The sequence below is a fragment of the Falco naumanni genome, chromosome 9 (assembly GCF_017639655.2).
Source record: "Falco naumanni isolate bFalNau1 chromosome 9, bFalNau1.pat, whole genome shotgun sequence".
NCBI lineage: Eukaryota > Metazoa > Chordata > Aves > Falconiformes > Falconidae > Falco > Falco naumanni.
The window spans coordinates 22217647-22236265 of record NC_054062.1 but is presented as its reverse complement, the minus strand read 5'-3'; the positions used below and the strand labels follow the sequence as shown (position 1 = coordinate 22236265).

The 18619-nt window shown below is 43.0% G+C and overlaps 1 protein-coding gene across 1 annotated transcript in view; it reads left to right on the top strand.

The window, feature by feature from the left end:
• SORCS3 (sortilin related VPS10 domain containing receptor 3) overlaps positions 1-18619 on the top strand; it is a 302417-nt gene that overhangs the window by 132756 nt on the left and 151042 nt on the right. The window contains exon 3 of the mRNA XM_040606476.1: positions 6786-6885. Within this exon, the coding sequence (XP_040462410.1) occupies positions 6786-6885 (100 nt within the window). The remainder of the gene's footprint in view (positions 1-6785; positions 6886-18619) is intronic.

The window sequence follows — 18619 nt, the reverse complement described above, 5'->3', positions numbered from 1 at the left end:
TTATGTTTAGCAAATGTGTTAAGTGAAAGGTTCACAAAATTCTGGCTTTGTCTGGGTTCCTAAGCAACCCTAAGAGAGGAAAGTGTGCTATCTAAATATGAAAAAGGCTTTGGGAGTGGAGTTTGTTCAGCCACTGACAGCCATCATCACCAGAAGCCAGGAGCTAATCTAAAATCTTCAACAAGGAAGAAAAGGAATAATCTCAAAGAGTTCAGAGGCAGGACCAGGGTGTGCTAAATGACTGATACCCTTTCAAGAAGGAGTAGCCCTCTACCCTACCAGGGGGTTAGTGGGACCAGTTTCCCACATGGTGCTGTAATTGTTGTGTGGTTGGCCTGGTTCCTGATTTAGGACTCTATGCTCCAGTAAGAACCTATTTAGCCATTTGGTGCAAAGCAATGTGGTGGCGTTAGTGCTGAGCCACCTTTTGCCTGAGTCCTGAACCACTTATGAACCCAATGGGTAGCTGGCCAAAGGGGTTTACAGCTGAGGTTGCAGGGGGTGGTGAAGCTGGACTGTGACTCAGGAGAGGTCCCTTCTCAGTGTTTCATAGCTTCAGAAGGGTCTTTATCTCAAGGAGGTTAGTTTTTGGGTGTGGTGGTTTGAGCCTGGCTGAATGCCAGGTGCCAACCAAAACTGCTCTATCACTCCCCTCCTTAACCAGGTGGGAGAGAAAATATAAGGAAAAGCTCATGGGTCAAGATAAGGACAGGGAGGTCACTTGCCAATTACAGTCACGGGCAAAACAGACTTGACTTGGGGAAATTATTTTAATTTATTACCATTCAAATCAGAAGAATACCTTCCCCCCACCCCTCCCTTCTTCCTGGGCTTAACTTAATTTCTAATTTCTCTACCTCCTCCTCCCCCGGAGTGGTTCAGGGGGACAGGGAATGGGGGTTACAGTCAGATTATCACGTTTTCTCTGGTGCCTCTTCCTCCTCAGGGGGAGGCTCCTCACACTCTTCCCCTGCCCCACATTGGGGTTCTTCCCATGGGAGACAGTTCTCTATTAACTTCTCCAGTGTGAGTCCTTTCCATGGGCTGCAGTTCTTTGTGCCCTGCCCCGGCGTGAGTCCCCCGCGGGCTCAGCCCCTCAGGCCCAGCCGGCTCCAGCCCGGCCCCCCCGCGGGGTCACAGGCCCGGCCAGCGACCCTGCCCCAGCCCGGGCTGCTCCCCGCGGGGCCACAGGCCCGGCCAGGAGCTGCTCTGGGGGGATCTGCTCCACCGTGGGCCTCCATGGGCTGCGGGTGGGGATCTGGTCCACCATGGACCTCCCTGGGCTGCGAGTGGGGATCTGCTCCACCACAGACCTCCACGGGCAGAGGGCACAGCCTGCCCTGCCATGGGCTTCACCACGGGCTGCTGGAGAATCCCTGCTCTGGTGCCTGGAGCCCCTCCGGCCTCCTGCACCGACCTGGGGGGCTGCAGAGCTGTTCTCTCACATAGTTTCGCTCCTCTCTTCCGCTGGCCCAGCTTTTGTTTTGTTGTTGTTTTCTGTCCTAATGTGCTATCGCAGAGGTGCTATCACTGTTGCTGATGGACTCGGCCTTGGCTAGTGATGGGTCTGTCTTGGAGCTGGCTGTCACTGGCTCCATTGAACACAGGTGAAGCTTCTGTCATCTTCTCACAGAAGCCACCCCTGTAGCTCCCCTGCTACCAAAACCTTGCCATACAAACCCAATACAGAGCAGGAGGAAGGGGAAGGGAGGGATGGAAACAAATTGTTTCACAAGCAATGAAAGTTTGGCAGCCTGACCTTGTGTTGTGCAGTTGGGTTCTTTGTAGTGTGTTAATATGTGATCTGTGTTTGAATGTTTTCCTGCAGCTGGATGTTCAGAAAGATGTGCCTGCTTTCATGTCTCATGGGATTTGGTTTCGTGCTGCAGCTTTTCTCTGAGTGCTAATAAGTTTGCTCTCCTTTCACTGGCTTCTGGTTTTCATGGAACTTGTAGAAACTTTGTTGCTCTCGGGTTTTTGTTTCTCTGTCAAACTGGGAGAAAATTGGCCCATGTGTAAAAACAAGAAGTTGTTTAGGATGTATGGAGAGACAGGCAGACTGCAGGCAGACAGTTTGCAGGCACATCAGAAGAGAAGCAAATGGGCTGTATGTGTTCCTGTTGTTCTCTGAAGTGCACAGAGAATCAGGATATTCTCCTGCTTATTTAGGTGGAGCTGTGCCCCCACACAATTCTCAAAGTGGGTGTGTGTGCATGTAGAAGGACTCTGATCTGGAGATGAATGCATAAGCTTTAGTATCTTAGTAAAATGACCGAGAATCTAAAATCAAAATAAAACCTGCTCCTTCTCTACACACAGTCGGGACAAGTCACCGGTGCAGAGGAGAAGTCCCCCAACAGGAGAGTCAGTGGCACATGTACACTCCAGGAGGTTGACTTGTCCCTCCTGGCCATCCAATGCCAGCATTTGCAGCTCTTTTTCTTCTGACAGACTGATGCATATTTTATAGCCTATTTTCATAGCGGAGTAGTTGAGACTGAAAATGAACAAAACCTCCTTTCTCTGCCTAACAGAGCTCTGAGGTAGAAACCATCCTAGAGGAGGACTCCTCTAAAAGCTATTCACATGGCATTCTCTACTTCTCCACACCTCTGCTTCATACCCCTGGGATGAGCAAGTTTTAGTACAATATTAAAGTCTACTGGCTCAGGTCTGTTTGTTGGATTCACAGGGAAGGTCAGGCTCAGATCTACAGGAACAAGATAGATTTTGTTAGCTCTTGGTGTACTGAGTTATGACCAGGTTTGGTAAAGAGAAGCTTCTTTGCCTGGGTGTGCCCCCTTGAGCCCTGCTCTGCCAGACTTGCAGGCTTGTCCCCCCCTCCCAGTGGTACAGCACTCGGGGCAATGGTTAAAACAGCTCATCAGGAGAGGGCAGTGGACTGAAGCAGGTGATTTTCTTTCCCAGCTGTTTATAATGGAATACAGTTATGGAAGAATTAGCAGTATCCCGATAAATGAATTACATTACATCATAAACCTTGCTTTTCCAAAGGGAATACGCAGAATTTGGTGCCTCAGCCTCTTCAGGGAAAGCCCATATTTATCTGGTTATATGAATATGACACTGCATTGCACTGAATTGAGTCTTTCTTCATATTAACCAAGACTAGCAAAGAGATTCTTCCTTATGGGTAGTAGGAATTGCTAGTTATAAAACCTAAAAAGCTGAATTGTAGTATACAAAAGTCCATTCAAGACTGCACTATCCCTTAAGTTTTATTGCTTTCCACTGTGCAGTCTTTCTTGAGGTGCTACCAGCAGCTTGGTTTGCAGGATGGAAAGCAGGATAGAGGGGGCAATGAAATGAGGTAAGATCAATGTATAAGAACACGTGGGACAAAAATGCATGGTCTGAGCTTTTACAGTGTTTGTCAATATAGCCAGAGTCCATTCCACATTGTAAGTTTCTGTGCTACCAGCAATGTAATGAGGTGCAACAATTTGTTTTACGAAAGCGTTGCTAATAACACTTTTATATATACACGGACGTATTGAGTATGTGTGGTTAGAAGTGATATGCAAATATCAACTTGAGGCTGAAGGCAATAACAGTCGTCCAAGATGATGAGACTCCAATAATGGTTTCAATAGAGCAACCCAGAGGGGAATCAGCTAGGCAGGATCAGTTTGCCATCAAAGGCCCAACTAAAGTTAAAGCAGGCATTTGGGGTGTGACTCATGGAAAGGGTCTTTTGTATCACTGAGTCTTTTGTCATTTTGATATAGCTACAACCATTCTTCCCTGCCACTTCTTTAATAATGTGCTTTGAAGTGGATCCTATTCTGACCAGAGTAACGGGACAAAACATGGTATCCAGTCTGCTTGCAGTGTCAAGCAACTGTAAGGACGTGTGGGCTAGTTAATTTGCAGTTAAAGTCTTTCACTGCAAAGATAAGTAATTACTAAAGGAGGAGGGTTCAAATTAGGACTAAAGGCTGAGCCAGAACTGTTTTGTTCCATCTGCAGGTCTTTTCAAATGTTCAGGTGTGTGTTGCTAAAATTAGCTAGTTAAAGTTGTGATGTGGGTTTTGGTTTTTGATTTGTTTTTTTTTGTGTTGTTTGTTTGTTTTTTTTGGTAAATACTTGTTTTCAAATTTGGTAGTTTGGTGGTAGGAGTTTAGCAGGTTTGAGTATCAGGCCATACACTAGATGATTATAGAAGCTGAAATGGCTAATTGTAGATGCCTGCTTTTGAAAAAACGAACCATTACCTATGCAAGCTTTCAGTTTCTTCATCTCTAGAATAGAGATAATATTTCCCAGTATGGCCCTTGGGACTTTGTTAGTTTGAATGGATTAACAGGAGAGAAAAGCTTCAGAGTCTTTGGATGGGAAAGTGCTATGGAAATGCAGTGTATTATTGTGATATCCTTTGAGATGTTTCTGTAAAGCCAGTGGTGACTGTCATGATAATAAAGGAAGCCTTGGAGAGGCTAACGAAATAATGATCCTACTTCCTTTCTAGCTGTTCTTTGAAAGGGCAAATGCAATGAGTGATAATGGTTTAATGAGAAAGAGTCATTAGGGCACCCAGCCTGCATCTTTAGAAGTGCAAAGCATTTTGGGAGATCTGAAAATGACTCTGAGAACAAAACCAAAGTAGCTCTGTTAGAATATTAAACTGTTATTTGTATTCTCTTTGAATGCTGATTGAAACCAGTGATCTCTTTCCCTGTCTGGTGGCTGGTACATGTGTAGTCACAAATGCAGCTTGTTCTGAGCTTCACTGCTGTTGGAAGGGTAAGATCAAGGAAGTACCTCAGTGCTTGCCCTCTGTGTGTTATCCTCCGCTTAGAGCTTAGTGTTACTTGAGGATTCCTGACCTGTTGAATTTGCACGTACAGGCAGCCTCGTGTAGTGAAATTAATTGGCCTGAATTATTCAGTTTTATTAATCAAGCTGCTTCGGTTTCAAGTTTGGCTGGAGGGGGCAAGCTGTTAGGTTTTTTGGTGTGCTATTGAAACTTAGCGAGGCAAGAGCTTCAAATTCTTTGGATGGGGCAGTGCTATGGAAATGCAGTACGTTATTGTAATATCCTTTGGGATGTCTTTGAAGTCCAGTGTGTATCAATACTATGCATTAGTACCAAAGAGTATTAAGTGTAAATAGGGCTAGTACTAGGTCTATCTTAGTATTAAAGAGCTAAACCAGAAAACAAGGAAGCTGTTTAAGACTTGAAGCACCCCGACTGCTGAGTGTTCAAAGGAGGAAGGTTGTTTCAACTCATTTAAAGAAAGAACCAGTTTGCAAAACATTTAAGAATTGTGCTTGAAACATGCACAGAAGCAAACGTGTTGGAGCCACATGAGTGATAAAACAGGCTTTTGACTTTATGGGCCCTCTGACTTGGAAGACTGAAACCAGCTGTCTCGTTCTGTGGCATGGCCCTTTTGGAGTCATTCTGGACTCTGCTAGCAGCAAGGGAACCACGGGGGCTGGGTGCAGAGTCTGGCATCACGTAGTTTCAGCTGCTGGTCACAGTGGCACTGCTGACTATGGTGCCAGAATATGTGCAATTCAATGGTGAATTGAACCGTTTCTCTGTCGACAGAAAAGGAATGAAGGATCGGTCTCAGGCAGAGCCATAAAGCTGCAGATGTTGGAGGCATGCTGAACTTGGAAAATCAGAAAATTACTGAAGCTAGTTACTGAGAAAGGCACTGAATTGCTACATGTTCTCTAATCACCTGTTTAGTAAAGGCGTAATTGAGAGGGTGGCAGGGGCCATGAATTCTTATCTTAATCAAATGGTAGGTATGTCTAGGTAGGTTTTTTGTGAGGGTGTTTCCATGCCTACCTGATAAGGATTGTGTTTGGTCTCTCCATATGATAGAAGCTGTGTAGGCTCAGGAGCCAGACTCTCCCCACTGTTTGGATGGAGTGGGTGGACTTCTTGTGTAGGTTGTGACACCGCTCCTAAAGCAAGCTGGTGCTGACTACTCTTCAGGTGTGTGGTCTTGTACTAGGTAGCTGTTGATTTGTTCTGGTAGGAAAATCTTGTTTATTAGGAAAAGCTGAGTAGAAAACCAGCAGAGAAACAAGCAGGGCAAAGTAAGGTTTCAAACATGCCCAGAAATGAGGAGGAGGAAGCTACAGAAAACCCTCTGTGACGAAGCAGCCCTTTTTCCCAGTCACGAATGGGTAATGCCACCCCCAGATCATCTGCTTCTCCGGGTGGGATTTGCTAGTGTAGGGGCCTGAATCTGTCTCTAACTCAGAAAAATTAAATGCCTGGCACGAAGTAGGATGGGGGTGACTGAGGACTCAAGATGCCAGTTCAGGCACTTTTTTATCTATACTTGAGTTCAGCTGTTACAATTTTGAGCCACATTTGGATCCCCATCTCCAAGTCAAAAATCAGCCTACCTAAATAAAACTGTTGTTGATGGGTTTAATTTGGATTCTTCTTTTGGATTTGTCTGAAAAGAGAATTTGTGCTAAAGGTGCTGCTGAGATTAGAGTCCTTTTATGTAGATATCATTTGCAATCCCATAGTGGTACATGAAAACAAAGTCCATTTTCACTGGTGCAACCACAGCTCCCCAGGTACATAAGATCAATTGATGCAGAGACAGACCTTGCCCAAAAAGACTAAACTTTTCTTCTCTTTTCTGCTGGCCACCCTGAATGAAACACAAAAGCTTGTGTTTTAAGGGTAATAGTGTTCAAGCTGTAACTCTTTAACGTCTGTTCACATAGTCATTTCCTTCCCCTGAGCTCTAATAACCATGTAAACTCTCTTTCTCTCCTCTTTTCTGCAGGTCAACAGACTATGGCACTACCTATGAAAAGTTAAATGACAAAGTAGGCCTGAAGACTGTGCTGAGCTACCTTTATGTCAGTCCCACTAACAAGAGGAAGGTAAGGGAGAGCCGTTGAGCTGATAGCTATAGAAACAAAATTACAACATCCGGTTCATTCTGAGAGGAATTATGATCATGAAGTGAAATCTTTTGGTAATTCACAAGAGCTTAAATTTGCCATCCAATTTGCATTAGTGCAATTCCACGGAATCCAGTAGAACTATGCCTGTTTTACTTGTGATGGGGATGTAGCGCTTAATCTCCTGCTGAATGTGTTAGAGAAATAAAAGGGTTGCTTTTATTTCCTTCCGACTGTTACAACTTTAAAGAAGCTGAACTCACGCAAATGTTGCTGGGACTCTTGCTTACACTGGCTTTGGTTAATACATCTCTCCCTGCCTTCTCTGTCTCATTATTAGAAATACTGAGTAAAAGGCATTTGTTTCTACATTTGGCTTTTTTGCCCTTTTATGCTTTCCCTAGTTAGAAGTTGGAGGTAAAGATGTAAATGACATTTTCATTGGTTACATCATGTAAGGGGGCTGAAAGCAGAATGTGGGTGGGAGACCTCAGATTTGATTTGAATGTGTAGGAGAGAAGATGAGGTCATAGCTTTCAAACCCCCTGCTCATGCTTCCCACGTGATGCAATTAAGGCTGCAGCTGGCTCAGAGCACAGCCCAGGAGTTGCTCCTCAGTGCCTTTTTGGTTTAAAATTATACCTGTGTTTATTCAAAGAAGGCAGTAGGACAAAGATGCTTTCATCTACCCACAAAAATCGAGGTGGGTAGGATGCAGCATGTAGCTAATTGCTGGCAGTGGAGTTGTGTTTGGATGGGGTGCAACCCAGCTGGCTTGATTGCTTCCAAACTACCAGTCTCCTGTCCCCATCGATAGGTTTCCAAACTAGTATTTTGCTACTTGTACTGTTCTTATTACTACTGTTGTGTTTACCATTACTGGTCAGTCTACAGAGGTTTTAGGATTGATATTTATTTCCATGTATGCAGCCTTAAGGCAGTCATAACTCTGATAACTTATCAGCAACAATATGTGTGTGTTTAGTTGTATAGAGAAGAGGAAGAATGCAGTGGGCGGGGGTCTGCTATATTTTTTTTCTGATGCAGAAGCTGAATTGTTTTGACAACTACCTTGACTTCTTTTTGCTGAGCAAAATGGAATTAAGATGTTTCATAATGAGCTCTCCTAGCCTTCACACCCCTCCTGTGTTCAATATGGTGGGCACTGAAGAGTTAATTCTTACTTGTTCTGTTTCCAAAGCAACTCTGCCCACCAAAAATCAGAGGCAATATGCTCAGTTACAATTCCTGCGTCACTGGTGTAAAGTCTCCCTCACAATTGGAGTACTAGGATATGTGAATATCTTCTAGCAATTTCTCAAGCTATCGAGCTTTACAGATTAGCAGTCTTTTCTCTATATATATTTTTTTATATTTATTAATAACACCTACATTTCATCATATAGTGGCATGCAGACCTATCTTTACCTGCTGTTTTCTTATTTCAGATGACAAATTTTGAATATTTGGTTTTTTAGTCTTATGCCTTAAGGAAATAATTTCTGGACCTATCTGTTTGTCCTCCCTCTTCCCTTCTGGAAAATCTTTTGATATGGAGAAACAAGCTGTAAGGAAAACCCATAGGAAACCAGCTTCAGTGCTGGCTGCTGTGGGTGCAATTTGTTTCTATTCTTTCTACTTCTACTAAGTATATGGGCACAGTTACTGTGTATGGTTAAACAGCTGGCTTGTCTGAAGCAGAGCTGACTCTGCTTTGTTGACCATCAATGCAATTCCAAACGTCCGTGCAGCATTTCCAAAATGCTTGAAGAAGGTGTCACTGAATTGGAGCATCTGGGATCTGTCAAATTCAATTTCAGGTTTATTGTCCACCCACCTTACAGATTTATGAGTTTGTGCACAGCAAAAAATGCACTTGGATTGCAATCTTGTTCAAGTCTGTCTGGGTGAGTATTGTTACAGTGGCTTGCAGAATAAGCGGCATGTTTTTGCTCAGCTCCTGAGGACAGCGACCAGTAATGAACAACAAAGCAGTAGGTAAATGAATTGGACTCCAGCAGAGAAAGTCCAGATCCCTTGTGTTTCACCTCTCACAGTGCTGGCTACCTGAACGCAATGCAGTGATGTCTTGTGTACTTCAAAAATAGGTCTTTGTCTGAGGCAATAAACAGGGAGGAGGGTACCAAAAGTAACACATGTGCGTGGGGCCTGTGCACACACTGAATCATGCAGACCCTCTCCAGGCGAGATAGTTTCTCCTGAGGCTCCCAGGTACTGGTTGGTCTCTGCATGCCTCACAGCTCCTGTTGATTTTTTGATGGGTTTGCACACTGTTGCTAGCCCTGTCTGCTCATTAGTGCTCGGAGGATTAGCAGTTACTTGGAGGAGGAGAAAAGCTTTCCATACATTTATTCCTAATTGATTTACTAGTGAGAAGGATAATTACCTCTCAGCTACCCTGCAGAACTACAGTGGGAATTACCTGTCAGATTTCTTTGAAGACCCAAAATGCCTCTCTTCAGCTGTTAAATAGGAATTAGGTATTCAGCCAAATACCAGTTATATAAACATAATTTACCTGAATTGTGGCATAGCCCTGGGCTCAATTATGAGGCAAGAGGATTTGAATGGTGGCTTTTTTCTTTCTTCTTTTAAAACAAAAGCTTTTTGTTTGTGATTTCTTTTTTGAAAATTTTTTGTGGGAACACTGTGAGTCTTTTGGCAGCTTCTGCTGTGTTTCTCTGCTCATTGCTGCCAGGTCGTGGTGGGACACTGATTTCTTAATACAAACATCTCTGCTTACTGTGATATGGGGGTTCAGACATGGACAGGGTTGAAATGCAGAGGCAGAGCAGCTGGGTGAGACATGGCTACAAACCATGGTCTGGGAGCCTGTGTCATTCCCCATATCTCTTGGTCTTAAGAAAGCCACACCTGATGCACACCTTACTCTCCTAAACTATGGCACTTCAACACACTTTTTTTACAAAGTTGATTCCTTTCTGTAAGAAAAATTGAGCTTTTTTGTCAGATTCTTGAACATGTGCTACACATAGAGGTCAGACTTGATGACCTCGTGGCTCTTTAGGCCTTAAAATATTTAATTCCCTTTGGGTTTTATTCTCCCAACAATGTTAAATTAACTTTATTGCTCCCAACAAAGTTAATGTCTGAGCATCAACTATATAAAATTGATGGCAAAAGCAAGTCCCCAGTTAGCTTCACATATTGTTGCCTTTCTTCTTTTAAGCTAGAGTTTTGTTCCAGTTTGGGTTATATTTTCAGGATTTTTTTATTCATTTCTTTTTCTCCTTAGGCTTCCTTCTAAGCTGCTCCCATGTGTATCTTCCATCCCTAACTGGAGAGCTCAGCAGGGTGTTGAATATTACCCCTATCTGTATTTGGTGTCCTGCCAAGTATTGAAATGTCTTTCCTGACACAGCACACTGGAAAATGCTGGAGCAGCCTGAAAGCAGTAGGTCCCTCAGTCCTGTCCTTCATTCCCCAGTGAAACGGATCAGTCACCAGCATTTATCAGTGGGCAAAGTCTCTGTGGTGAGATCATGCCTTTGTGCCTGAAGAGGAAAGAGGCAGCTGAGAAGAGGAAGAGGTGAAGAAACACAGTCCCTATGGTTATCATGGTGATAAATCCAGGACAGCCTTGGCTCTCCCTGGGCACCTCTTAGGTTTGCTGGTGTTTGGCACTTAGATGCCAGATTTAGTCTATGGGTATTCCTTGGGTTTACATGTTGCCACTGGGAGATATCAACCCTCTGCGTGCACAGAGCTGACTGAGGCAGAGCTGCATAGCCAAGGCTGAGCTGAGGTGGCTTTGGCTGTGTCCCCACACAGTGCTGGGCAGAAGCAGGACTGGGTCCCAGAGTGCCTGCCCCCAGCTGCTGAGCCAACCTGCTGATGGCTGGCTTTGGAGCTGGGATAGGGCATTTTTGTTTCCTAGAAATCACAAGAAAGTATTTGGAAAACACACTTTGCCATTGTGTAATTTGAGGTTTGCAGTTATAATTAAATCAATGTAGCAACATGGAGATACCTAAGGAATGTGCAGAGAATACTCTTCTCAGCTGTGATTCCTCTTGCCTCTCAAGTATCATTGCCAGTTATCAAGGCCAGCTTGGTGATCTGAGAGCACCCATCGTTTGAAATGAGACCATCCTGGAGTGCCAACATAAGGAAACAGTCAAGCAGGCTGCAGCCCACTGCGAATCCATAGCCTCTGGCTGCACCGGAGCCGAAATGCTTCCTGCCGTGAACCAGGACTACTTCATCTTTCTGTGGAGCAGTTGTACTGCTAATTCCTGTCTCCTAAGAACTAGGAAGCTCAAGGTTTCACAACACTTTGTAACTGTGTGTATAGCCTCTGCTACTGGGACCTGAAACTGCCAGGTTTGTATCTGCTCTCCTGCAGATGCTTGGGCTGTTTCTTTCACTTGCACACTAGGGACTTGTATTTGGATCACAAAAATCTGCACTGTGTTCTTATTAACACTATGAAATTCCAGGTAATCATTAGACCTAGCAGTCAGGTAACTCTGAAGTCCTGGGGGCTATGGCTTTCTGAAGAGTTACTGTTTTGAGCCGTGGTGCCTGCAGTTTTGACACTTTTACGACCATGAAGATGCTCTAATAGGTAGAGCGTATTCCAGGGCATATCTTCCCCTTCAGTGCATCTGCCCACCATTTGTCTGCCTGAGAGACCACGTGAAACCATCTGCTTTGCCTGATTGACACATAGGTTGCAACAAGCACGATAATTCTGTGGTGAACTTCAGAAAGGAGAAACGTTTATATTTGTTTAGCAGCACCCCTTCCTTACAGATGAATGGGATTTAAGGACAGATGGTTCAGTGCTCTGAAAAGCTGAGTTGCAAAATGCAAAGCTTTGGCTTTTCTACCCTATAGCCTCTTGTCTGTCTTTAGGGATATGACAAAAGTCTGCTTACTCTCTGCTGGGCAGAGATCTCAGTTCCCTGCTGACCTTTAATTTAATGCTATGTTTTGGGCATTAGTTACATTTTACTAGAGGCAGATTTTCACAGCAGTCTGGGAATTAGAATTGTTTATTTCTTCCAAAGCGCTAAGGGAAAAAAGTCTCTTTTATTTTAATACGAACATTTCTCTTGACTTTTTAAATTCCCATATTCTTTCTATCTTTTTTTTTCTTTTTTGTTGTTGAAAATTTTCTGTTAGAAAATTGGATAATTTCCACAAAAAAATCAGCCTATGATTCTTTGCCTGCCTGCCTGCATTTCAAAGTGGCACTGTTTGGAGCTGAAGTGCTGCAAGTCCCTAATTTCTAGCATGTGTTGTTCTGCTGGTTAAGATCCCCTATCCCGAGAACATTTGCTTTCTTCTTGGTTGTCAATAACAGGATTAATTTTAGAATTGATGCCTCACAGAGGGATGCAAAGTCCTTCCAAAGGATGCAGAAAGAGGATGAGAATGACAGTCCCATACATCTGAAGCACTGCTCCTTTCAGGCACTAAGATGCCATTTTGAATCTCAAGGAACTGTTGTTGAACCATAGATTTCATGTATTACTTTTTTCATTAAATGTTCTGTCAAGAATGCATATTCTTGGTGAAGGTGTTGCTTAGTTGAAAACCCAGTTTTCACTATCAAACTTTTATCTCTATGCTTTGAATTCCTGTGAAGGTTGAGAGGATGGAGTTAAAAAGTATTTAAAAGGAAAAGAAGAAAGGAAAAAGGTAGAGAATGACAACGAACTCAAACCAAAAAGCACTTGCTTGTATATAGCATTGCTCTGATGAGATATTGACAAATGGGAGGTCCTGATTGCATTGAAGATCTGGGGTGATGGGTGTGATGTCTTAGGAATACCTTCATGAATTTGCTTTGCAGTTCAATTGGATGCAGTCATCTTTAGCTTTTCTCCTGTGCTGTTACCATTGTTGTAGGTGATAACCTGAAGAATTAAAAGGTCTGTAGTCTTTTATGCTGACTGTCTGCACAGAAATATCACCCAGGTGCAGTGATTGAAATGAAAATTCCCGCCCCCCACCCCCCCCACCTATATCCCAACTGAAGCATTAGAGATTTTATTTATAGACAGACCATCTAGCTAAGCAATTTGAACAGTAGTTGCAAACAGCATAAAGCAGAAATAAAGTTACGGTGCTCAATTAAAGAGCTTTGAGAAAATGGTTCTGCAGACTAGTTTCCCAGCTGTTAGTGGAGGGGCAGTCCAAATCACAGAAGCTATAAAAGCCAAAGGCATGCCGCACCTCTCATACATAGTCACGCCTCTGAACTTGGCCCGTCAGAATGAGAAATGTTCAGAGGTATTTGGAGTCAGAAGCTCTGAAACTAAATCTAATTAGATTTGTTTGTTTCTGTGCAGCAACTGTTTATGAGCTGGCAGAAAGCATGCTGTGTTGCAGTTCAGGTTAATGAAGGGATAAGTTAATTGTGACTGTATTATTGAAATTGAAAAGGAGTGCATCTACCTGACTGGAAACAAGCTAGCACATTGGGAGTGACAGCTTCTCTTACAGAAGCTGGACATCCTAAATGAGCGCAAGTCGCTTTGACCTCCCTTTTATTTCTTCTCACTCACTTGTAGAGTAACTGAGAGCAAACTCTGTCCTGACTTCATGTATCTCCAAAGGGAATTCCTCAGCTGTTTTTGGAGCCTCAGGGCAGAAACACAGTCCAAATGGGTTTTGTTTTTATTTCTTAGTTCATTTGTTCCCAAAGGGAATTCCTCAGCATTTTGTTTTGTCCTTACTCAGCAAACGTGTGATAGGCTGAGGCGGCAGAGGTTCCAGCATGCACCTGATGCTTGCTAGCCCAGCCCAAACCGAGATGCCATCCTTTGCCACAGCTCCCATTAGTCATCTGCTGCTTTGCATCCCGAGCTATTGGTGAGAAAATGAGCTCTGGAGTATCCTAAAGCCATCTGGCAGATGGAAGGTTTCTTTGGACCCTTTTTCGATGTTCTGCTGACACTGTGAAAAACAGCATGTGCTGCAAAGTGGCACTTGATGATGTGATCTCAGCAAACATATTTATAACACAAAGGCAACAGGGCTGAGTTAGAGCCACAGGGCAGGAATGATAGAACTAGTTGTTTCTACTGTCTTTTATCCCTAATCTTTCCCTTCAGTGCAGTGAAATACAGTTACTAAATAGTTCTTGGTTTTGCAGCTTCCTTTAAGAGCACTGAAATTACCTGAGCTGCAAATACAGCTGTAACCGTCTCTTTGTGCACCTGTTCCTGGGACCTGTTGAGTGGTATATGAAGTTCCTGTGCCTCTCAGCACTCTAAAAACCATGCCACCCAGTCCAGAGCCTATGTGGTTAGAACTTGCCTACTGCTGTACAGGAAAGGCTGTAGCTCTGAAACACAGCGTCTGGGTTAGCTGAGCTCAGATTTGTCTGCTCTGGTTGTACCAATGGCTTGTACAAATGTGACTGCAGTCTGGTTAACAAGGCGCTGTATTCTGTCTTGTAAATACACTTCAGGGACAGTCACTGTCAGTCTCCAGAACTGACAGTTCAAATACAGGAATGCAATGTGAATGAAGTTGTAATATTTTTCTTTACGTACAGATGAAGCAAAGATGATGTCCTCAAGGTCACCCACAACATCCATGGTAGAGTCAGAAAATATGTGACATGATGTGTTTTATGTACAAGGTGCAGTCTTGTGAGCTTTTGTGCATGGAATTCTCTCTACTTGTCCAATTAGTTCAGCTTGAATTTGTCACCTGAGAAAGAAGAGAATTTATGTAAATGTTTGCAGAACCATGACCTGAAACTGTGTGAAAGAAATCTCTTGAGTTACAGATGTATTGTAATACTTGGAGAAGAGGACTTCAGAAACTTCTCCTTTTGAAGGGATTTTTATTGTCTCTTTTAAATTCAGAAAAGTCACGTTTTCAGAGTAGATTTCTCTGACCTTTCCTATGGAAAAAAAATACTGTTTCTTGATGCTAGATGACTAATTTTATTAGTGTTTTAAACGTGGTTCAAGATCAATGAATGGAAGATGTTGAGATGTAAAGGCAAAATATGAATGTTATTAGAATATAAAACATAGAGTCTTTTTCAGTATGCCCAAATAGCCTTTTTTAAAAATTATTATTATTATTACTTTATTTGTGGATTGTGCCTCCTTATGGATCTTTGTAGTCAAGGGACTCCTGCGATAGAATGCTCTGCCCTGCTGCAGCCTGGGGCTGTGGGGACCTGGCATGTCAGATGCCCGACTGGGACCTTGACCTGTAGGCTCCTGCACTTGCAGGACTTACAGTGAACTGCTGTCTGTTTGCTTGCATGTTTTAATTTTACTACTTCTGACTTGACATAAATCATAGAGATAAATGGAAGTCATATAACATCTGTGGTCTGGGATACAACCATTTGTCAGTGCAGAATTGGGACCTAAACTTATGAGAGATCCCAATGGAAGTTTTCCCCTCTCTTAAAGAAGGACAACCTGATCATTGCACTCCAGGGAAGGCTGTCCCTTGATATGCATGAACATGAAAACCAGAGGTTCCTGGGGCTTTTTCAGTTAATTCTCTGAAGAAGCAGATGCATTAAAAACTAAATAAACAAAACCCTCAAATCCCACTGAACCTCACCCACGGCTCATCAACTGTCTCTAAAAATAAACCCAATTGAGATAATTAACAAAATGCTCACATATGGCATTATTTAATGGGGGTGGAGGGGAGCAGGTTAGAAAAGAGATGGGTATCTGTTTCTGTTTATACCTATCTTAATGATACTACACTGAAAGCCATCATTTCAGTGTTCATCAGGAGAAAAATGTTCATATATTATGAAACTCCAGGATTTGCATGTGTGTGCCTTTATGCATCTGCATTTCATGTCTTTGTATTACTGTATTCCAAGAGCTTTTACTTAATTTCAGAAACCTATGAAAAATGCATTTAATATACATTTGGTTAGTGCTGAGTTAAGTATTTAAAGCAAATGGAAACCTAATGCAGGATTTAGTTAATAAAAATAGGGACTAAAATTAGGGCTGGCTAAGTTGGCTTTATGAAAAATGTTTTGTTAGATAAATGTTCTTTTAGCCTTCATAGATATTGGAAGTCTGGCTGATAAAACTAAGTATGTAGACACAAGATGTATAAGTAAAATAAGAAAAAAGCAGTCAGACACCTGCTACATCATTTATCCACCAAGGACTGAAACTGTGATCCTGAAATCCCTGCTTAGATGTTGCCTAAGGCTTTGGGAAAAAAATGGCCATTTGAATGAAAGCAGACACAGATTTTAGGAAAAGGCAAACCAGAATCCAAACCCTTGGGACTTATTTACCATGCACACTTCCCTGAGGTTGTTTTGTGTGCAAGAACAGAGTTGGTGAACAGTGTTAGTTTGGCGCTGTAGGTATCTACCACTTCAAATACAATTCCCAGCCCCATCGTACTAAAAGAACCCTAAAATTTGTTGAGAAGGGTATCATTGCATTTTGTTGTCTACTTGAATAGCTGGGGATTCAAATTCTGAGGTGGAAACATGGGAGAAACCCAAGCCAATATGTCAGCTTTGTTTTTATAGAACTTGCAAATAAGATTTGAAGAAAAAAGGACAGTTATCAGGTAAGAGTCAGCTTGGCAGGGTGCTGGTGTTTGTCTATAACAGGGCTGCCTTGTCTGGCTTCCTAAAAGTCAGTCCATCTCTCTGTTGCTCTCTGCCTGCTTCGCCTGGTACTGCTAGAGTCAGGGTCCTACGGGACCTTAGGGATGGTACAAGGTTGTAAAGAGAAGAGATGGGGTAAAACTGGAAAGGTCACATCCACATTTAGATGTAGACTTTCCAGAGTTGGCTGTAAGTGTTTAATAAAGCGGTAGTTTGTTCCAATTTAACCAGCAAGCATTAAAGGACAGATCAGAAGTTATAATATCCACTAAAATAAAGCTGCAATTTTGTCACTTAGCATGGCCATTGCTTTTATGAATTGGGCAGAGTGGACCTGTGTGAGCTTTCAGAGCACCCGCCATGGTTACAGGGACAAAGAAGGGCTGTCAGGATGTACAGGACCTTGTAAGGGGCTGCCTGTACATAACACCCAGCCTGTCAGCAGGGCAGACACAGCTGTAGATCCTGATGTAGGATGGGTTTATTAGACTTCCTTCCTTTCTCCACCCTCCCTACCTCTCTATGAAACGTGGCCATTGCCTTTACTGCTTCAGTTCCAATAATATATTAATTTATGAAGTATGAAAAATGAGGTAGTTTTGAATTAATGAGAGGGGAATGGTGCTTCAGAGACAGCAGGGTCATCAATCAATAATAACGAGTCAGCATGTCCCGTTATTAAAAAGGAGGAAAAATAATAGAATGGGTGGAGAGCAGCTCTTGGAAAAGGGGCAGGTGGGTCCTTTCGAAGACTGCATAGTGCTCTAACCTTGATCTTTAGTGATGAGAGGTGGTTCACCAGGACACAATTATTTTTCTTTCAGGAAATCCCCCTCCCACCCCCATCCCAACCCCACTAATTTAAGCCAAAATGTCTTTTTATTTCATTATTTTCCAAAGTGAAGAATAGAGGAATTCAGCATTATTGAGTGAATTCTCATTTTTAATAGAATAGATTAGCAGAGTCTGCAGGGTACACGCTGGCCACTGTCTCAGTTTCTGTCATATGCACATCTGCCTCTTATAGTGTAAATGCAGTAGCTAGTCAGCTCTGATGTAATCAATTCTGTGTAAAAATCTTTATCCCAAGCAGCACTGTGAATTCTGGAAAACATTGCATGGCTGTATTAGGAGCAGTGTTTCTTTGGCATGGAGTTTGACTAGGCTAGATCGTATAGAGACATTTCAGCACATCTCAGAGTGCTCAAGGCTTCTTTTTCCATTAGTGCAAGTTCATCGCCCTTGAACCTATCCATCCTAAAATGCCTTTTTTCATTGTATACAGGCAGGTGTTGCTGTACTCTGAAGGTAATGAGGGGAATTTTCCAAGTCGTGCACAGATGCAATTAGAGGAAACTCAGTCTGTACTTTTCTTATAAACTGGGGGACTTGACGTTTAGCCCAGCCCTTATGTCTCTCTGTGAGGAGAGACCAGTGCTTCCTTTTGCAGTGGGCCCCATGATATTTTAATTCCCTGTTGCAACAAATCAGGTTGTCCTTTTTCTGAGATAAAAGCTTATCTGACATCTTTTGCTTCCCTTGGAGCCGTTCCACGGCAGACCAATGGGATCCTTAAAAAGGCTGCAAGAAAGCAATAAAACCAATGTAGCGGCTGTGCTCAGAGACATGCGTGGCAATGGAGTGGAGGCGATGAACATAGTGCTCAAGACCTGGAAATGGGTGGAAAGGTGGAGTCAGGCTGGCAATTTTCTGAGTTTTGCCAGTTGATTCCTAAAGCAAAGTGTCAGGGTTGTGCTGCACATAAAACCTTTGTCCGCTTTTCCAATTTCCTTTCTTCTTACAGTAGTCCTTCAGGCCACTGCAGTGACCAGGGCTTATGTATGTGCATGGAAGGACGCGGAAAAGAAAGTATGTGATTTTCCCAAGGCTGTGAGGTATCAGTGACCCTATTGGAACAGGACATAGTGGCTGTGGGTCATGGTCACTCACCTTCTTGGTGTGTAACTGCAGACAAGACTTCTACCATATCTACCATACAAGGACTATATCACTGGGAACTAATTTTGCCAATGTAACAGAAAACATCAAAGCCAGTGAGCTGGTAGCTGTGAATCCCGTTCCTGCGTCCTGAAC